The sequence below is a fragment of the Osmerus eperlanus genome, chromosome 4 (genome assembly GCF_963692335.1).
Source record: "Osmerus eperlanus chromosome 4, fOsmEpe2.1, whole genome shotgun sequence".
In the NCBI taxonomy this organism is placed as follows: Eukaryota; Metazoa; Chordata; class Actinopteri; order Osmeriformes; family Osmeridae; genus Osmerus; species Osmerus eperlanus.
The window spans coordinates 7,968,265-7,988,533 of NC_085021.1; the positions used below are offsets into that span (position 1 = coordinate 7,968,265).

At 47.0% G+C, this 20,269-nt stretch overlaps 3 protein-coding genes and 1 long non-coding RNA gene across 6 annotated transcripts; 1 reads left to right on the forward strand and 3 right to left on the reverse strand.

The window, feature by feature from the left end:
- Positions 1-3,451, reverse strand: ikzf4 (IKAROS family zinc finger 4). The gene is made up of 6 exons (XM_062460499.1): positions 3,448-3,451; positions 3,079-3,369; positions 2,732-2,899; positions 1,754-1,903; positions 1,438-1,569; positions 1-1,330 (listed from the first exon to the last, which is right to left on the reverse strand). The coding sequence occupies exons 1-6, from the start codon at positions 3,449-3,451 to the stop codon at positions 549-551; spliced, it is 1,527 nt and encodes a 508-aa protein (XP_062316483.1). The 3' UTR covers positions 1-548.
- Positions 3,452-3,548: 97 nt separating this feature from the next.
- LOC134019509 (uncharacterized) lies at positions 3,549-4,029 on the reverse strand. The gene is made up of 3 exons (XR_009930026.1): positions 3,950-4,029; positions 3,764-3,819; positions 3,549-3,653 (listed from the first exon to the last, which is right to left on the reverse strand). It is a non-coding gene; the product is annotated as an uncharacterized LOC134019509 (long non-coding RNA).
- Positions 4,030-4,540: 511 nt separating this feature from the next.
- dnajc22 (DnaJ (Hsp40) homolog, subfamily C, member 22) lies at positions 4,541-7,332 on the reverse strand. The gene is made up of 4 exons (XM_062458521.1): positions 6,909-7,332; positions 5,776-6,400; positions 5,287-5,579; positions 4,541-5,093 (listed from the first exon to the last, which is right to left on the reverse strand). The coding sequence occupies exons 2-4, from the start codon at positions 6,311-6,313 to the stop codon at positions 4,911-4,913; spliced, it is 1,014 nt and encodes a 337-aa protein (XP_062314505.1). The 5' UTR covers positions 6,314-6,400; positions 6,909-7,332; the 3' UTR covers positions 4,541-4,910.
- Positions 7,333-7,489: 157 nt separating this feature from the next.
- lmbr1l (limb development membrane protein 1-like) lies at positions 7,490-19,683 on the forward strand. 3 transcript variants are annotated; one of them, XM_062458517.1, is made up of 17 exons: positions 7,490-7,626; positions 7,730-7,811; positions 12,007-12,091; positions 13,856-13,889; positions 14,670-14,809; positions 15,178-15,281; positions 15,441-15,564; positions 15,811-15,879; positions 16,011-16,075; positions 16,184-16,256; positions 16,371-16,457; positions 16,837-16,913; positions 17,014-17,091; positions 17,372-17,536; positions 17,632-17,698; positions 17,947-18,108; positions 18,863-19,683. In XM_062458517.1, the coding sequence occupies exons 2-17, from the start codon at positions 7,749-7,751 to the stop codon at positions 18,946-18,948; spliced, it is 1,479 nt and encodes a 492-aa protein (XP_062314501.1). In that variant the 5' UTR covers positions 7,490-7,626; positions 7,730-7,748; the 3' UTR covers positions 18,949-19,683. The 3 variants fall into 3 exon arrangements, with proteins under 3 accessions (XP_062314501.1, XP_062314502.1, XP_062314500.1); XM_062458518.1 differs by having other exon boundaries at positions 7,491-7,626; positions 7,733-7,811; XM_062458516.1 differs by having other exon boundaries at positions 7,532-7,811.
- The last annotated feature ends 586 nt before the right edge of the window (positions 19,684-20,269 follow it).

Genomic DNA, 20,269 nt, shown 5'->3' on the forward strand with positions numbered 1-20,269 from the left:
TAATCGTTTAATTGTGTTTTAAAATGTTCCCAGAACATATTGGAAAATATGTTTGACAAAGCAAGCCATGCATTTAGGATGTTTTTATATGACAATCCTCAATAATAATGACCCATGGGCACCTAAATACCCCTGAGCCAACGTCCCAACAAATTCTGAACTTACTTTGATTCCTAGTAGAACCTTTATTTGGAAATGTTACCCCGGCTTTGTTAAATGTGTTTCACCCTTGTGTTATCTTCGGGTCATTCTGACCCATCAGTCATTGTGACCCACCGTCGTATTGCGACAACTTTACCGCATACAAAAACAAAGTGAAGCATTTTCTTTTAACCGTTGGGCTGTCTCAGACCCCCCACATTGCGAAAGTTAAAAGAAAATTATTTTCATTTGTGTTTGAATTGGGTAAAATTGGGTAAACACAACGATGGTTTGTTATGAACCTTTGGGTCATGTGACCCGAAGGCAGCACAAGGGTTAAACAAACTGAAAAGGGTCCTGAACAGGGTTTAGACTACAGAGTTCTGCTAAAACAGAAGCAGAGCTCATCATGGTTTCAGGGAGAACCTTGTTTTGGGGTGCGTTCCTCTCCCGAGGACGTGTTCTCCACGGACGATGTGGGAGGTGAACTCGAAGCGGTCTCTGCTGCGGTGACCACAGAGGTTGCACTCCAAGGGCTGGCGGAAACCATGGCAACCCATGTGGAGGGTGAACATGACGTGATCCAGGAAGAGGATGTGACAGTGCTCGCAGCGGAAAGTACACAGGATTCCCCCCTTTCCGTCCACCACCTGAACCTCCTCCCTGGAGGACAGGGCCCAGTCAGGGCCCCTCCTGGCTGCAGTGGTGACGCCAGGCCTCCTTTTACCTTTCAAGTCGTGGCTGGGGCTGGCCCTGAGGCTGGGGAGCGTGGAGGTCGGGGAGTTGTTTGACTGCACTCGGGCTGAGATGGCATTCTGCTCCTCGGCTGTGCTGTCTGTGTTGGTGGAAGCGTGGCAGCCTTGGCTGTGGCTGCGGCCCTCATCCGCCTCCCATCCAGCCGAGGCCCCACCTCCCCCACAGTTGAAGGCCCAGGGTCCGTCAGGAGCCTTGTAGCTGGAAACAGGTCTCACAGATACGAGCTCAGGCAGGCAGGAGAGCTGAGGTTCTTCTAGTTTGGCAGAGTTCTGGTCCTTCGCTCTAACCTTGGACCCTGTAGGGTGCCTGCTCACCATCCCCACCCACCTGGCGAGGTCCCTCCCTGGGTGTAGGCTGTACCTGTCCCCCTCCTTAGAACCAGGGGGAAACTCAAAACGGGCATCTTGCATGGAAAGCCACAAGTGCTTTCCCCCTGTGCAGAGAACAGTCAGGTTATCAGTCAGATGCATGTTTTACAGCTCAGTTGTACAGTCGTGTTTTCAGTGTCTGCAGTTTGTGTTTAATACATAACCATCTCACCTAAGAACTTCTGAGGTGTTGAGCTTTTGCGCTTGGTGATGCTGTTGGCCAGATGGGCTATTAGGGGGAGTATTTCTGTGGATGACTGAAGTTCGGGCTCTGTCATTGACCCCATGCTCTTAGACTGTTTTCCTGCTTACAGTAGCACACACAAAAATCCACCAGCATCAATCTTTGGAAAACCTGCCCATCATAGAGTCAAATAGATCCCAAGTTGGTTGGGGTCTAAAACACAGGTCTACTGACTTGAACTTTTCTGTCTCCAGTGCCTCACACAAGGTGGTTTTATACATCTGTAAGTGTGTGTGTGTTTTACCCTGTGCGGTGTGGCCGCTGAGAGCAGCAGGGTTCTCCAGGCTGTGTACGCCGCTGTGGCAGTGCCCGCGGTGTTCCTCCAGAGCGCTCTGCTGCGTGTAGCTGCGACCACAGTTGCTGCACTTAAAATGCTTACCTGTTGTTGAGCACCCTGAAACACGCAAAACCAAACATTAACATGGTCAACTGGCCAGTTTCTTACGCTTTCTTGTATGGTCTGCGTTGCTAAAGTGATGCCTTAAATTACACTGCTGAAAAGAATAGTTTCTTATCTTAGTTATTTTGATAAAACGTTGTTAATCAGGAACATTTGTCTATTTCTGCACTAAGGGGAGTGAATATGTTCCCTGCTAAGTTGCTAAATGACGGGTCACACATTAATTCCAAATATGCAACAAAAATATATATAATAAAAGGCGCCTATGACGTTGAAAACACACCCATTTCTTCACCGCAAAGTTCCGACTTAAGAAACACCCGGAGAAGGGACTGACGTCACTTCGCTGAAATCCAAAGTTTGCAAACATCTTTTCTTTGAAATGGAAGCAATAGAAAAGACCCACCTAGGCCATTCACTAGATCAACACCTGTGTGAATGTGTCTTCATCAATTGAAAACACCAACAGGATATCCTGTTTTTTAAAATGTTCTAAATGTCATCTTGTCTGTGGGGAACAGCATATTCTAGTAAAACAAATATATATTGACTGAAAGCTGATGTAGTTTGACCAAGTTTCCAAAAGAGACTTGAGTCCTTGTTTACACAAAGAGTGGGTTTAGAATGCACATTATTTAATTTTGCCACTGATTATGCGAGCAAAGAGTAACAGTAAAATAAAGTATTAAAATGTGTTCGAAGTTTAGTAAAAAATGTTTGCAAGTTACAGAATCCCTCTAATTACGTATGGAAACCCACAACAGGTGGCCCCTGCCAAGCCAAGGGCCCTGTGACTCCTTTTCCCCCCGGGCTGTTTCTTACCCGCGTGGGTGCGGAGATGACCAGCCAGTGCGTCTCTCCGACGGCAGGCATAGTTACAGTGGGGGCATTTGAAAGGCTTCTCTCCTGAATGCAGCTTGGTGTGGCGCAGGAGGTTCCCCTTCTGTGTGAAGGCGGCGCCACACTCCTCACACTGGAACGGGCGCTCACCTGCCGACCAGCACGGGGACACACTGGTCATGGTTTCCTCTTCAAAGGTATTAAGGAATTTGTCTCGTTAGCAGAGGATAGAGAGTGAGACACTCTACTGAGTGATTCTTTGGGGATTTTTTAAGAGCTACAGTATCGGTCCAGTGCACACACCCACTGGCCCCTCCATCCCAGCTCACCTGTGTGACTGCGTTTGTGGACCATCAACACGTTGGGCCCATGGCACATCATTCCACACACGTCGCATTGGAGCTTCCCATTCGGCAGTCGTACGGGGCCCAGGGATGAGGCTTTCAGGCTGGCCAGCGCACCCTCACTGGTTCTTCTCTGCTTTCCTCGCCGTGCAGCACTGACCCCTGCTCCAGAGACTTCTCTGTCCTTCAACAGGTCACCTTCCCTCACTTCCCCTCTCTCTGGTGGCGAGGCACCAGATGACTGCCCGCTGTAGAGCTCAGTGTTGACAGAGGTGGCTGGGTGAAGTACAAAGTACTCAATACATTGATTGGTACATACACAAGCATTTTACAGTGTTTGTGCAGAGGGATAACACATGATGTACATGTATATATATATATATATATATAACATATATATCACATGTAGATTGTATACAATGTATATAACCCACATGTTCCAGAAAACGAACCAGTGATGAAGCAGTTTGGGGAGGACTGCCGGCTGTTGGAAGTGCTTTCTGACAGAGCCCCGTCCCCTCCATAGAAGTCCCATTCTGTGGCAGGATCCACTGTTCTACCTGTAATGAAACACAGTTTGCATTCCCCTATTGTTTGACTTCTATTCTGACAAGATTTCCCCCAAGGCCAGATGCACTACTTGATCATCAGACACGTCGTTTCTCCTTACCTGAAACATAAGGGGCTCCATTGCGGTGATCAGCTGTGTTCATTCTCACCGGATATCTGAGGAAAGGGACATTTAGAGACACAGAAGAAGCCTTAAGCCTTCTTTGCAAAGCAACAATTGTGTTGTTTTGAAACTGTCACATTTGTAAAAGTCAAACTTGTAAAAGTATATATTTTCCCCCTTTACCAGTTGTCTTCCTATTGTTGAACGGAGGACTGCAGAATTCAGTCTTTAGATTCTCCTATTTTGCCCTCATGTGAGCTCCTCAGAAGCTGTCATCAGAGGTGCAGCCTACTGACATAAACTGCCCCTCCTCCTCCTTCAACAGTGAAGAGTGAGATTGCAAAAGACAGCTGGGTCATTCCAAGGAAAGTGAACATTTTAGATTGTATAGATTGTATAGATTGTATAGATTTGTAAAAGTGATATCAGATTGCTTTCTGCTTTACGCACAAAAGACAAAAAATGAAAAAACAAGTACATGTAATGTTTTTAAAATATGTTTTGTATTTTTTTTAGCTTGTGGTCTTCTATAATACCCCCAAGGGGATAATTGTATTGACACTGTAAGGATCAGAATAAAGGAACAGTTTACCTGTTTGCATTATTAGCTGCATGTACAGATATGGATGTTCCTGTGGATCACTGAAGCATTGCCTCCTATTCAGTCTGCAGGATGATGAATTGCAACCCGAAAAAACTAATAGTGTCTAAATAAAAAGTTTTCTTTTAATGATTAATGTAATATCAAGCATACACAGGGACAGGAAACTTAAATAGCCAGAAATAGTCTCAACGCTTTATTTCAAATAAACACATTTCTAATAAACATGACACTTACTTGCGGACATGATGTTCTCTAATTTGCCACAAGATGTCAGCAAAGGACTTGGGCTGATTGTTCATTACATCTGAGAGACAAACACGTAATCCACTGCATAGTACAAAGCCTTAAAATAATTGGTATCTATAATTACGAAATCTTGGTATTGTGTTGGTATCTGATGAAAAATTGATGAAAATACATCTCCACAATGTGACAGTGATTTGGTGTGATTACTAACTAGCTTGATATTTAAAGTCAGTACTCGCACAGCACAACGCATTCCTCCAGACCACTGAAGGGTCAGTGTGCGTTGAGGGCGAGTCACTTGTGTCGATCAAACTTGTGCCTTCGGAGCAGAATCTCGTAAGCTTCCTGGATCTTTAGGAACATCTCCTCTGCCTGGGCTGCCTGGCTGGGGTTGTGGTCTGGATGCCACACCTTCACCTGCTCCCTGTAGCTGTGCGTGATGTCCTCCAGAGACGCCTCCTCGGTCAATGACAAAACCTGACAAAGCACACATGTGTAACTTCATCATTATGATGAGCGTGATACTATTTTCTCCAGGAATAATAAGAAGAAACGTATTGATCATGCGATGTGACACGCAATGCAGAGCCGTGACATGACAGAAAACTGCTTTGTGTTTTTTTTTTTTTTTACAGTTGTGTCCACACACTGCGACACAGTTAGCACTCACCCTTAATGCCTCTCTCTCTTGGTGACTGTACTCCTTGAGGAGTATTTCTAGCACCTTCTTCCAGGCCTCCTCAGTATATCCCCCTCCCGTGAAGAAGCACAGCATCCTGTAGGGTATCAGTAGGAGGTACTCCACCACACCTCGCAGCCAGGGAAAGAACCAGAACACATCCAGCAGGGCTGCCAAACAGTCTGAGATGTAGTAGAGCGTAGCGGTGGTGTTGTGGAATATACAGTATCCCAGAGGAGCGGAGAAGGCCAGCCAGGCCAAAGCCAGCCGGGTCAACCGTGGCACTGTCAGTGAGACGACACAGGAAGTTGATGAGTCAGAGTCAGAATCAACAAGGTATTGCTGGAGACCAACTATTCAAACCGAAATTGGTAAACAGTGAAATTGGAATCACAGAGGAAAGACAGAGGGGCAAAAGAGGTACTGGACAGAAAATAAATCAATAGGAAAAAGCAGGACAGTGCGCCGTGAAATGCCCACCTAGTTTCTGACTCTCAGGTGACTGAGGGGGTTTGAACTTGCGGTGCTGGGCTGCTGTGAAGCTGGCAGCCAGACTGATAGGCAGAGGAGACAGGCTGCTGCCATAAAAGATAGGGGAAGTGACCACGCAGGCCGTCAGTGTCTTGTGGAGATCTGAGGTCTGCTGGCCCACGCTGGACACCAGGTGCACTCCTGCACCCACCGACAGCGGCAGGACCAGCAGGTAGAAGAAGCTGAGCGTGTTCAGGCCTATGAGAGCCACCACGCCAAAGTAGACCCCGACACAGACCTGCCCGGCCAATCGTACCGGGCCCACAGCAGGGGGCGCAGGTCTTCTTCTCACACCTGCTGCCTCCTTGTTAGCTTCGGACACGTAGGCAGGGATTCGGTAGAAGTCTCGAGACCAGCCCACACCGAAGCCCCCGAAGGTGAGCATCCACAGCAGTGCATGGCTGTCTCTTCCTAAGTATAAGTGGTGCAGGCCCAATGGTCCAGCCATCGCCCATAACGCATAAGTGACTGTCACTCGTTTCCCCATGGTAGGTCCTCAGTAGATCACTGCTTGGACGATGGAAGAAACTGAGCTGACATCCTTCCCAAAGAGAGCCCGCAGTTCAGAAGCAAGCTAGGGAAATGAAGGGAAGGGTCAAATGAGGTTAGTGTTGATGTTTCCTAAATGTGTTTCAAGGCACAATTGTTTCATTTTTCTGAATCTGAGGGACAGATTACCCAGTTATTAACACATTTGCAGCAGTCACTAAATTATACAAGTATGCTACGTTAGTTACGGTTATATTAAAACACCCTTGAAAAGATTTAATCACAAATGTAATCTGAATAACCACGGTATCTCTCATTCAGTTTTAATCTGCGCTCTAATTCAGTTTTATAAAAGGCACAATTTATTCCGAGGACACTTTTGAAAAATTCAGAGTGTAAAGCTGTTCACATCCCACACAGAAATAAAAAAGCTACTTGGTATTCATAGGTCATCTGCAGTATAGCCAGCCGTCTGATAGATTCACTTACTTGAAGTTGTTCAAAACTAAAACCATGTAAATGACTCGTTATTCAACATGGCCGTATATTTCAATTTACTTGATTGATTAATTCATTTGAAGTTTTAATCTTACCCCAACAAATCTTTTCCACTTGCCTACAACTTCCGTCTTTTAGAGCAAGTCGTTGCTTCAGTTCTATGGACTTTGGATGATGACAAAAAAAATTGTCACTGCGCACTGGCTTGAATGGGCATGGACTTAATTGACCCCTCAAATCAACAATAGGCTACTGAAGTCCGGTTTAATGTGGTTTCGGCCTTAAACTTTAAAGTTTGGGAGGTATTCAGATTCTCATTGTTCATAGCTTATTATTTATATTATTTTAAGTGTCTAGAATTTTTTGTGTTTAACTTTTTATGTTGTAGATTTGACTAAAGTACTTTTAAGCCATGCTTGCTGAAGCACTGGATTATAGACACTTGAATGAATTTTGGACTGGCCATGCTTACAATATACAACCAATCATCTCGTGAGGAAGTTCGACCTGACATGATATGTGTCTACAATCGTTTATTATCACATGGCGGCGCGTGTGTTCTTAACTGCGATGGGCATCCATTGGTCATAATGTAACCATTTTTTATTTGAGCACTGATTCATTGTAGCACAGTAGGAAGCATGCGTGGCTACGTCCCCACCCCCATACTACCTCTCTTTTCTTTAACCGCCCTCCCCTTTCTCCGCCCCGTCCGTGATCATTGATTGCAGGCTACACTTCAGGATTCGCTCCCGTGGTCTTGGTAGTTCTAGTGTGACTTGAAGGAGATCGTCCATCTATCACCGCATTAACGTAAAGCAATGCGGGACCGTTTAAGATACAGTAACTGTTTGTTCTAAATTCAGTTGACATCGTTTTTAGCCAGACGGACCCTATTTGACGTTTTTTTAGTTAGTAGGTTATGGTTGCGGAGGATGGATGCTGACGACGTGTCGGTTAGAGAGAAACTTTTCCACAACCGTGTTCGAGAGACAATAGTAAGTTCATAAAAACAGTGTTAGTTTTTTACGTAGACAGTAACTAGTTTAGTTTACAACTAGATACACATGGAATCAAGTAGCTGTTGGTCGTTGAAGTGGGAGCAATACTGAACCGCCACGTTATTGTATAAAATCAACAATGGTTTTGGAAATCATTGAATGTGATTGTAATAGTTCAATGCATGGATATCGGGAGTGCTTAGTTGTATGTCCTCATTGTGTAGTAAACAACAAACAACGCTCTGTAGATTTTAAGTGTCTGCAGCTGGTCATTTGGTAAGAATGTTGCAGAAACAAGGGGGGAGTGGGGACGACTGTAATATTGAGCTAACCTCTTTGGGTAGCCTACGACCCAGCCTTGCATCTGGGGCCCTGTAAAGGCCCCTAAATTACATAACTGTCAGTCTCAAGTCCAGTTCAGATGTCTTTGTCTCTGTTTGCATTTTTGGAATGCTATGATATTCTTTTTATAAATTATGTTGGATCAATTTACCTGAACTGATGGAATGTGAATCTGGAACGGAGTGGAAAGCTCATGCTGAACTTCAGACCTGACTGGCTTTAGTTACAACACGGCACACGGATATTAATCTTTAACCCTGATAATCACAGCAATTCCCATGTGTGCACTTCATGTACCATAACAGCTGGAGATAATTTGTACAGTGTTGCGCTGTACACACCCATAACTTGTTTTGGTGATAACTTGATGACATGCATCTTGAGTATGTTTGTTTAAACATGTTTTTGCTTGCTTTGTACAGTACTCTCAGTAGGTGTACTTCCTGCTCCATGCTTAGCTATAATGCTGTCAATGTCCTCAAGCAGTTGTTTGCATTTCACACACAACTTGTTCACTGTCCACTAGGTTTTCAATAAGGCCCACAGGTGAGACTGACTTCGCCATGTCACGTCACACCTGCAGTCAGGGAATACACTTGTAAACAGAGTTGCATGAACGAATGAGACGGCTTAGCCAAACATGCTTAGCTCTTTGGGGTTGGAACAACATTGCCCTGCAAGGGAGGTCAGGTCATTGAAATGGAATTCAGTTTTTTTTTTAATGTTCTTTTCACAATGTGCCACGGCGTAGTAGAGGTTCTTTGGTATGGTACTTGTTAGGGATGAACAAAATGCTGACTATATATTTCATGTTTCAGTAGCTGATAGTAACCTAAAGCGTACAGCAAGACAGGAAAGATGTTAGGCCACAGCTTTGTAAGAGAGGCAAGGCAAGGAGCAAATTCACCAACTTTTGTTCCCTTTAAAGACTTGAAGGTCTTAATTTGGATTTTTGGAGCCAGTGTTCAGACATCCACAAGGAAAAATCCCCACAGCTGAGATGCTGATATTCTGTTACACCAGCTAGCCTTGGAGTTAGCCAGATGAACCACACTGCACAGAGACAGCCAGACACCCGTTCGGTTTCCAGCTGTCTCTTAGTTGGGTACGCAGATTTACTGCCATAGTTAGACCTCCGATTTAAAATGATTACTGGCTGATCTTTGTTTGGGAGCTTCCACTTGTAATCATTGTTTCTTGCTAAATATCCCCTCTGTATTGCAGCAGGCTACGATTTCCTGGTAGACAAGCCACATGTTTGTCAACAATAGGGCCCCAAATCTAAAGATGTTTTTTTATCAGGTGTGCACTGGATTAAGGATTATTGAACTATGCAACTCTTGATTCGCTAAATTCTTTAAAACCAAATACTGTTGCATGTTTGATATTCTGTTTTGTTTTGCAGGGACCAGTCACTGTGTATACATACAAAACAAACATGCTGATCTCTCTTTAGTCTCACTGGACACTGTCATTATCCTCTTATTCTCTATACAAGAAACCATACTGCAGTTAGGGGAACTTCATTGGGGTTTGACATCTCTCACTGCACGGGAGGAGCACTTAGCGACCCTCAAAATGACATTGTTGTCATTTCCAAGTGGGTCACACTGCCGGGTCCACCATGGAAGAGGCGTGGGGGTGGGGGTGGGGTGTCTGTGTCTAACTCCTCTTTTGTTACTGTTCCATTGTTAGAGATTCTCTGCGCGTACAGTATTTGGAAATAATGTAGGCCTATTAAATTGACGTCAGAGGCAGTGTATGAGTAGTGTGTGGGAGTTCTGTAGGCCTAACTGTTTGTTACAGAACAGGTCTCCCAGGTCCCTCCGTTATGGTTACAGAAGGGAGCAAAGAAATCAAGGTATAGTCAAGTAAAGGCCACTTCAACTCCTGGAGCTTTGCTGAATGTTTACTTCTTATAAAGAATATATAGGCCTATTTAAGCGTCCAAGGGTTTGAGTAATATCATAAAGGGCCATCATTTATCTGAGGGGAAACGATAGGTCCTTGAGTTTGTATCCTGAAAGGAAAGCCACGGCATCCGGCAGCCCCCGCAGCATGTTGTCACATTGTGCCGCCCGGAGGTGCCCTCTTCACATCTATTGTTGACTGCTGTCGTTCTCACCTCGTGGGTCAGTTCCTGCATCCTGCCACCCTTCTCGCTCTCCCTCTGAGCTTTTAGGGAGCGTTATGGCGGCTGGCTGGCCGGCTACTCCGCCTAGGATCCTCTCCAGATTATGTTCTGGTTCCGAGTGTTGCTCCCACTTAGTTCAGTTTGACATGAAAGCACGACTAATGTCCGACCGGCCATGGATGATGATGTGTTCAATATAGGCCATATTAGATTAATGTTTCAATGGGGCTATTATGAGGGGACTGTGAAAACCTCTGCATTCCAAAGTCATTCTGGAAAAGAGACCAATAAAATGGAGGGCACACAGAAACATAATGTTCTAGAAACAAACAAATGGTCCTTAGTAAGTGACAGAATACAGTAATTAATTAAAATGTTAAAGGACATCTTGTCTTGACACTAGATTCCAGAATGCAATAAACTCGCCACCTTATATATAAAGTATATATCCTAGGTTGACCACCATGGCCTTGCTCTCTGTGCCAAAGAAGCGTGGGCCACTCATTCACTTATTGTGTTAATAGGTCGATAACACACAAACATGTTATATTCAGTCCGACAGCCAGACCACGAAGAACACAGACTGCTGTTTGATGGCTCTCAGTGTTATCTCTTGTCGGGGCCTGTCTCCCCACACAGACAGTATATTGACGTGGTTTAGTCTCCCCTTTCTTTATTTCTTTCTGTCCTTTCTTTCTTTCCTCCCCTCTTAATCCTCACTCTCACCCCGTTTCTCCCCCTTCGTCTGGATGAAGGGTTAATCTCCTCCGACCCCATCTGTCCGTTTTGACCTTGTTAGACCCGTCTTCGCAATCCCTCAACTGGTGCTGACGTCGTTTTGTTTGTGTGTTCATTCTTACAGGTGAGTAGTGTATGCTGTTGGATCGCCATTTGATTGGGCCTACATTTTTTGCTTTTTGGGGACATAAAAATGTGCTACCTTGATGAGCTCACCGTTATGCAAGTGTGCTTGTCTGTCCCAATCTGTTTGGTCAGCGTTGTCTCTCTGTGCCTCCCACCCACCCACCAAAGAGTCTCCTATTCTGTTCCATGTGGTCGTCTCCTCCAATATCTGTGCCACCTATCCAGCCAGACCCCTCTTCTCCCTGCCTCCCAGACTAGACAGAGCTAGAGACACAGGGCTGTGCTATCACCTTGTGATAGCCAATCAGATAAAGAGCCCAGCTTGACATGGCAGGGAGGATTGAGTACTGTCTGTTCAGAACTCCCCAATCACAAAAAAGATATCCTTTGTTTCTTTTTTTTTCTTTTTTTTTTTTTCTTTCTTTGAGGTGTGTACATGTTCTTCTTTTTTCTTTACTTTTTTTATGGCAAAACTTGACCTTTAAAACATAACTTGGATCCTGGGACAGTACTCTAGTACCAGGGTTATGTGATCCTGGGATCCAGGCGTCAGATGGTTGTGCGGTTAGGGAATCGGGCTATTAATCAGAAGGTTGCTGGTTCGATTCTCGGCCGTGCGTAAAGACATTGTGTCCTTGGGCAAGGCACTTCACCCTACTTGCCTCGGGGGAATGTTCCTGTACTTACTGTAAGTCGCTCTGGATAAGAGCGTCTGCTAAATTACTAAAATGTAAATGTAAATCCTGGAACAGTACTCTAGTACGTGGGTTATGTGGTCTGCATATCTGGTCCCACAGGAAGAGCCATGACCTTGTTAAACTCACAGTTTTTTTTCTCTCTCTCTCTATTCAGATCTGTGTCCTCCTGTTCACATGCCTCTACATTGTGTCCTACCTCATTCTCACTCACTTCAAGAAGAATGCTGACTTTGTCACTGGTAAGTATAGATATCAATCTGCAAATATCAGGGTAGTCCCAAATCCCAGATTACAGTCCCATCTAAACGTGCTAACTGCAAAGTTATGGTCACATTTTTCTACATAAATACACATAATAATACCATACGTGGTGTTGAAGCTGAAACAGGCCCTGGGATTGTACAGAAAGTCCCGACAGGCTCAGACAAAAAATAAAACTATCCCCCAAACAGAGACCAAAGTGATCCCAAAGAGCTAGATCGAGCAATGTTGAAAAGCTAGCTGATGACATTCCCTTTCTGGAATGTTCTCACTCTGCAGCAGACTTTGCCTCCTGTGCTCTAGAAAACACAGCAGCAGAAACTCAATCAAGGTTCTCGAGGTGTCTTGTAAAGTTTGGGGACGATTCTACAAGTGGTAGGCTACAGAATTAGGACAATTCATTCATCTTTACCCAACTTAAAATGTAAAAATGCTCCCCTTAGAGATGTGAAGTGTGAGTGTGCACATGTTTGTCAGGGCCTACAGAAGGGACAGGAAGAATGTTCCTTGAAGTTACCTCCCCCCTTACCTTGCCTTCAGCCTGAGGCCCTGCTGCTGCAACACAAACAGACTGCTGCTGTTCATCTGGGATGCATAACATGCTGTGGGTGAATTCCAGCATCTAGTTGAGTTTTGTGGCAGTATTTCTTCCCCCATTGTGTGTGTGCTGAATAACAAATACATTTTGGGGGGTAGCCTCCTATAAAGACATATGGCTTAGTGTTTAACCCAACAACACATTTAAAAGATTATTTCAGCTTGGATAGAAATGGTACGTATTCTCAAATCATTTAAAACAGTGACTCAGACTATTGGACTGTGTTACCTCATTGATGATTAAGAATCTTACGTTTGTAAGTGTCGTGGTGCAATTGAGGCAGAAGTTATGCAATCAGTTCAATAAAGTTATTGAAAGCAGCTGCTGCTCCGCCAACAGACTAGCCTCTCTCTTTGGCTCGCCAGAGACTGTGACTGTGGGCCGGCCAGCTCATGTGTTTATTGAGTTTTGGAAAGGCAGTCTGCAAAGCCTGCTCAGGGGTTAGCTCGTACAGTGTTGTTTCCAACACATGCCCTCCTCGGGCAACAGAACAGTTTGTACCTAGCAGCCTAATGGGAGTTTTGCTGTTAAATAGCTAGCTAGCTCATCTGGTTCTCTGGATGTTGACTGATTTGTTTGTGTAGTGCTTTCATCTGTCTGCCCAGTACTACCTCAATGGTTACTGATGCATCATTCATTCATGTGGTAAATAGTCCTTCTCATGTATACTTATCGTCTTCAAACCTTCTTTGTATTGATTTCCAGTATGTATACAGCAAGAGTGTTTTCGCAGGACGTCTTTGCCAAAGTTTGACAATGGTGTATTCATTTGCCTGAACCCAGCCCAACCCTCATTTTCTTAGAAGATCTTGCACGCAGAGTACACATTTCTACTATTCTGTGGCCAGGGAGATTTATTTAGATTAACCTCTCAGAACCGGGCTGGACCGCTGTGCTCTCGCCTGAAGCAAAACCACAACCCACATGGATCCGTCTTTTACATTCCATCCTTTATATCAGTCCCCCCCTCCTCCCCCCCCCCCCTTCCCTACAGGTCAAAATTCCTCCAGTTCCTTTGGTCAATATAAAAATAGTCCTGTCAAGACTTTACTGTTGAAGCTGTCTATGGTATAAATGAACATGTCACTTTTGCCCTCACGTTATCTGTTTGTCTGTTTCTGTATCTCCCCCCCCCCCTCCCCAGATGACATTGAAGATGCTACGGTCAACAAAATTGCGTAAGTCAAAAAGCCCAACGATTTACTGACCCAGCGGCAGTCCACATGTCGGCTGCCTCACTAACTCACCCTGATTGGTTAGAATGTGATTAGATTGTCGGTGTGGGAGTCTTGGTTAGTATCTGGAATTGGAAGTGGATAGTTTGGCTGTAGTTTGATATTCCTCTCTGTGCTTGTCTGAATGCCCTTTGCCCTGACGCGTTAGCCCTCAACAGTCCTCTCCACAACCTGAGCACAACACACAAATACACACAAACATGGATCCAGTCAAAATACATAACACATGTACTGTATGTTATGATGGTGTCATTTATGGAGGTCAATGTCTGGTACAGCAACCAAAAGTCGAATAGACGGAAGACCACAGACATGAGCATTTAGGACGTGTGGATGCCAAGTTTCTGGTGCACAAACAAGGATGTCTAGAAGTACACAGGGGAAAGATTACACTGAGCTATGTGGACTGATATGACAGATAACTGCTCCATAAAGATATGCTTTTGGTACAGTTTGCATCATACATGATCTTAACCACCCACAAGAAGTCTAGCTGTATCCCAAAACACGACAAACCTATTTAACATGCGTGTCTGGAGCTCATCCCAGGCCCCTGAACTGACCCTAACCTAAAACAAAGAAATGGGTTCAGTTGTACAGAACCCAGATCAACAAGTACAAAGAGGAAAGATAGGGATAAGATTAGGTAAAAAAAAAAAAGGTTGTTCCGTTTCTTAACTTGAACTTGATAGGTCTACCCCCCCTCTCTTCCCCCTCCTCCAGGCTGTGGCTGTGTACGTTCACCCTGTCTGTGGCAGTGTGTGCTGTGCTTCTGCTGCCTATCTCGATCCTGTCCAACGAGGTGCTCCTCACCTTCCCACAAAGCTACTACATGCAGTGGCTCAACGGGTCGCTCATCCACGGTAGGACGGCCCGCCGGTAACACACACACACACACACACTCGGCTTTGTCACACAATGTCCCCTCGGATCTCCATATAGACAAGGCCATGAAACAATGTCATGGAAAAATTATATGCACGGGTGACTCGCACAATGATAATGACTTGCTAGAATCAATGTAGTTCAATCCTCTGCACTACCCAACAATCAATTCTGAAGCCAGTGTAGTTCCCTATGGCTGTTTCTGGTTTCCAGAGTGTTGTGATGTGAATGGATATTAGACGGATATGTAGTACATCCAAGAAATATCTGAACTATCATAAAACACAAATGATAATCTCGGTCAGAGGGATGATTTTGCTCTCCTCCACCGTTGTTTCTCCATCAGGCTTGTGGAACCTAGTCTTCCTCTTCTCCAACCTCTCCCTCGTCTTCCTCATGCCCTTCGCATACTTCTTCACCGAGTCGGAGGGATTCGTGGGCTGTAAGAAGGTACGCGCTGGTCCGTTCGTGCCCACGCCTAGCTTTGAACTGTCCCTTTTAATCCATTGAAATACTGAAAAACACCATTGAAGCTGTTGAACCAAAGCTACTGAAGTATACTGTCGTCATAGTGATTGATTACGTTCCTGTGTGTGTGTGTGCGCTCAGGGAGTGATGGCCCGTGTGTACGAGACAGCTGTGGTGCTCCTGCTTCTCACCCTGCTGGTGCTGGGCATGGTGTGGGTGGCATCGGCTGCCCTCCACCACCACACCGCCAGGGAGAGCCTCTACGGTGAGCGGGCATGGGCGGCCGGACCAGGTCCAGCCCCAGTCTGTGCTAGCTTCACCCACACACTCCTACTCCCCAGACTAGGGAATGCACTCGCATCCATTCATTGCTTTGTAAACGGTGGCTCTTATTACGGCTTAGATTACATTGTTCTATGCGATGGAACCCAATATAACTAAACTGGTCGTTTTTGTCGGAGAGACCCACAATGGCCATATCTCAATCTCATCGTCCTCTTGTCTGTCCCAGATCTGTGGGAGTACTACCTGCCCTACCTGTACTCGGGCATCTCCCTCTTTGGAGTGCTGCTTCTCTTGGGTAAGTCCACTCACCGATCCATCCTCAAGGAGGATGATTCAATGATTCACATGCTATCTGCCTGGACTGGCTCTGTTGGCACTTCCTGTTTTGACGCCACCCCCCCCCTCTCTCTCTCCTTTCCCCTCCAGTGTGCACTCCCTTCGGCCTGTCGCGCATGTTCAGCGTCACCGGCAGCCTATTGGTCAAACCACGGGTGAGTGACGAGCCGATATATCGACGTCATCTCCACATGTGGACGTGGACGGCGCCGTGAGGTCACTAACCTGTCGCTCTCCCTCCCTCTCGCCCGCGTCCCCGTCAGCTGCTGGAGAACCTCGAGGAGACGACCAGCTGCTCGGCGTTCGAGGAGGCCTCGCTCTCCAGGAAGCTGAACGGTGAGAGGACACCCGAACCGTCAGCGCAACGCAAACCAAGATGGCCCCTCCCTTGTCGATATATTTTCCGAGCTCCTGTTGTTGTCGTTGACCGTGTGTGCGTCTGTGTGGCAGGCGGAGCTGCGTCTTGCTGGATCAGCCTGAACGTGGAGGTGGTGCGGAGGCAGTTCCTCAGCGTCCAGGCCAAGCGCATCGCCCTGGGTGAGACCGCCGGGACGGCCTCGGCAAAACGCACGCCGCACGTCTCGCCGCGCTCTGACTTGAACGGGGGGCCCGCACCCCACCCCTGTTTCCTCCACCTCCCCCACATCCTCCATCACTACTGCAATTCCCGTCCTAACGATCTAGATACTAACTGGATAAGGATTTCCTTTACTTATAAATGGTGTACTCTTCATGTAAAATATAACTCAGGATTGGATCATTCACAGATTAAGTGATTCGCTAAAAGCCTCCAAGACTTCTAAGCACACTTATGTGAACTGATCAGCCGCACCGAGACGCTTCTGTGTCCTCATCCCCGTATCTTCCTCCCCCAACCCCCCCCCCCCTCCCCCACCCCCACCATTTTGCCCCGTAGAAATGCGTCAGAGAGCGTCGCCGTGGCAACGCAACCTGGGCTACCCGCTGGCCATGCTGCTGCTCCTGGCGCTGACGGTAACCACCTTCACCTGGCCACCGTCACCTGCGCCACCGCACCAGCAGAGCAGGAACCAGAGTATTGACTACAGTACTGTTGTCTCCCCCTCCTCCTCAGGTGATGTGTGTGCTGATGGTGTGTTTCAACGTGCTGGAGCTTCTTTTCGACGAGACGGCCATGCCCAAAGGAATGGAGGTGAGGAGACTCCCCATGGAGCATGAACATCTGGTCATTCAGCAGGCGCTCTCATCCAGAGCGACGTGCTGTTGCGTTGGCATTCCTTGACGAAGACGAGTTCCTGATTTTTTTCGACCCGGTCGGCGGCCGCGTCGAGTTTGTTGGCTGCGTGGCTGCTGGACCCAGCGGTGCATGGCTTGTGCCTTTGGGCTGACTAGAGCTGTGTGTGTGTGTGTGTGTGTGTGTGTGTGTGGTGTGGTGTGGTGTGGTGTGGTGTGGTGTGGTGTGTGTGCTCCAGGACCCTCGTCTGGGCACGGCCTCCTTCTCCATGTTCGGCTCCCTGGGGGCGGCGATGCAGGTGCTGCTCATCCTCTACCTGATGGTGGCGTCTGTGGTGGGCTTCTACAGCACCTCGCTCTTCCACGGCCTGCTGCCTCGCGCCCAGGACACCAACCTCACACAGGTGCCTCGCAGAGCCACACCTGCTGGCAGACTCACTTCCTGTCTGGGTGTCGTTTTTTGGTGTCGCCAACTTGTGCTAAAACCTTTTATCATCAGATCATCGGGAACTGTGTGTCTCTCCTGGTTCTGAGCTCGGCTCTTCCTGTCTTCTCCCGCACTCTTGGTAAGTGTGTGTACACACACACAGGCAATATCATTGTCTTTTCTACTGTTGTCCTCGTAGCCGTGTCCTCATGCATAAACCCATATAACATTCAAGGCCCTAGAGGTCTGTTTTCAGTGGGCTCGTAGGTGTAATACCACATTTTACCACAAGAGGGTACTAGTGTTCCGTCCACTGCGATCCCCGCGACCGCATGGAAGAGCGGTCGTCGTAAAACTCACAAAAAGTGATTTTGGATCTAATCTCAGGGATCACCCGCTTCGACCTGCTCGGGGATTTCGGGCGCTACAACTGGCTGGGGAACTTCTACATCGTGTTCCTGTACAACATGCTGTTCGCTGGAGTCACGTCGGCCTGCCTCATCAACACGCTCACCTGGGCTGTACAGAGGGAGCTCATCAGGGCATTTGGTCAGTCCGCAACGCCGCTACCACTGTGTGTGAGTGGGTGTGTGTGTGTGGGGGTGTGTGTGTGTTGTGTGAAAAGGGATGTCTGTTCCATGTGCTGCACCCCTCGCCATGGGATGGAGGGTGGTTCCCACAGCTGGTGGGCAGTGTGGTTCGGTGGTTCCAGCTCTGTGTTTCTCTATGGGCTGGTCTCCTTTCCTCAGATAGAAAGCGTACAATCCTCTCAGGAAAGCAAAAGGGGGGTCGGGAGGGGGGGAGAGCAGGTCGTCGTCATCCCTCCCCCCCCCCCCCCCCCCAGGGGCCGCCAGGACCCCACGGAGCACACCCAAACAAACACACACACCCCCCACACACACACACACCCTCCGCCCAACACAAACAAGGGCTCTGAGCAATTGAACAAGCTCCGCACACACTTCCAGTCGTGCGCACACACACACACACACACAGGCTTACTCTCATATTCTAGCTACACACACAGACTCACACTCGCACATATCAACACACGCACACACTCCCCTTCCTTCACAGGCTCTGATAATATCAGCTTCACTCTAGGCTCTCCTGCTCATGTTCCCTCTGCCTCCCCGCTGGCTTTTGTTCTGTGATTAATGGTCTTTCTTTTCGACTCAAACTCTTTTCTTTTGTCTTTTGCTTTCCTTTTTTCCATTGGTCAGCGCTAATAGTTATCATTGGCTGCAGTTTGGCCCCCACCTTTAAACTGTGAGTAAACACTGTTCTTGTTTGACTCCTTCAGGTCTCCACAGGCTGCCCCAGACTGTGTCCAGATCCACCGTCCCCTTCAAGCTCCTCCTGGCCAATGGGCTCTCTAAGATCCAGTGACGGCCCCTCCCCTTCCCCCCCGTGCCACCTCTCCATGGCTCCGCCTCTTCCCGGCACCTCAGCCTCCTGGAGAGGCTTTCTCATTGGACCATAGGCACCTCGCTGCCTAGCCTTCCCAGCCTGCCCGTGACCCGGGTAACCAAAACGGGAGTGGAGAACGGAAGACGTGCAGTTTGGCCAATGAGCATCGTGTCCCCGTCCAGGTTGAGCTGAGGAGGGGCGGGCCATCTCTGGGTTCTTTGACTGCAAGGTTCCTGTCACAGAGTGCCCTAACCTGAACCATAAACACAACTGGAACACAGACGCAAAAGGGATCCTTTTTGAGTTCTTTATATTGTTTGTTCTTGACTGTGAACCTTCTCCAGGGTGGATGTGAACCCTCGTCCCCCCCCCCTCCCTCAAAAGCGTGCAGCTGAGATATTTGGGGAGATGACATCACGGTGGCTGCGTCGACCCTGTTTCCTCTTCCTGCCCTGGAGTTGAGCGAGTCATCTCTCTGTGCTTCTTGCCCACTCTCTCTCTCTCTCTTTCCCTCCCTCTACCTACTATTTTAGGGCTTCGGCCTGTGAATCTCACTTCCCTGTTTGTTTGGGATTCTCATCTGCACTGGTGTTTTTAACTAATGAGAGGATGTTTCTGATTGGGGAGGTGGAGAACTGTTCTTGCCTCTCATCCTCGATGGTTAGCCAGGACCCGTTGGGAGGGGCAGGGAAGTGTGTGTGTGTGTGTGTGTGTGTGTGTGTGTGTGTGTGGGGGGGGGGGGGGGGGGGGGGAATTTAACTGTTGCTGCTGATACACACCTTCAACAACATACTCAGCTTCCCCCTGAGTTAGAGTCTGGATTTGTGTTTTGAAAATTTCTCTTCAAACATTTCCAGCCAGCAGTAGGCTTACATTTAGCAATAAACAAGTTTGCAGTGGTTAAATCTGTTGTAAATAGTTAGTAATGGCTACATGAAAAACTGAAAAAACTTGAGATATACATCTAATATTTTGCCTGTTGGTAGTTACAGTAATGTGTCATTTCTATTCATGACACAAGGATAATTTATTTGGGGTCCTTTTTCAATTCGATTTGACTGTCAAGTGACTGTCACTGGCGGCCTGTGAGTTCTTAGCCTTCTAAGACCAATTACTGTGAATTGTTTTGAGTTTGAGTGAATACATTTAAAGTGCAATACAGTTTACAAGAGTGTTAGTCAGCAGGTTGATAGATGTGTTCTTCAGTAAAATTCCATGCTATTTCCTCTTAAATAGAACAATGATCTAGTTAAGTAGTGTCAATGCCTTTTATTATCCAGTTATATTTATTTCTTAAATG

What these genes read in the sequence shown, in the direction of transcription:
- ikzf4 (XM_062460499.1), bottom strand. An exon ending in TCATCTCCGCACCCACGCGG is followed by an intron (nt 1,904 to 2,731) that starts GTAAGAAACAGC and finishes TGCGTGTTTCAG; the next exon opens with GGTGCTCAACAACAGGTAAG. An exon ending in CAGCGGCCACACCGCACAGG is followed by an intron (nt 1,570 to 1,753) that starts GTAAAACACACA and finishes TACTGTAAGCAG; the next exon opens with GAAAACAGTCTAAGAGCATG.
- lmbr1l (XM_062458517.1), top strand. Translation starts at nt 7,749, where the DNA reads ATGGATGCTGACGACGTGTCGGTTAGAGAGAAACTTTTCCACAACCGT. An exon ending in GAATGCTGACTTTGTCACTG is followed by an intron (nt 12,092 to 13,855) that starts GTAAGTATAGAT and finishes CCCCCTCCCCAG; the next exon opens with ATGACATTGAAGATGCTACG. An exon ending in AGGACACCAACCTCACACAG is followed by an intron (nt 17,537 to 17,631) that starts GTGCCTCGCAGA and finishes TTTTATCATCAG; the next exon opens with ATCATCGGGAACTGTGTGTC.
- dnajc22 (XM_062458521.1), bottom strand. Translation starts at nt 6,313, where the DNA reads ATGGGGAAACGAGTGACAGTCACTTATGCGTTATGGGCGATGGCTGGA. An exon ending in ACCTGAGAGTCAGAAACTAG is followed by an intron (nt 5,580 to 5,775) that starts GTGGGCATTTCA and finishes TCTCACTGACAG; the next exon opens with TGCCACGGTTGACCCGGCTG. An exon ending in AAGAGAGAGAGGCATTAAGG is followed by an intron (nt 5,094 to 5,286) that starts GTGAGTGCTAAC and finishes GTGCTTTGTCAG; the next exon opens with GTTTTGTCATTGACCGAGGA.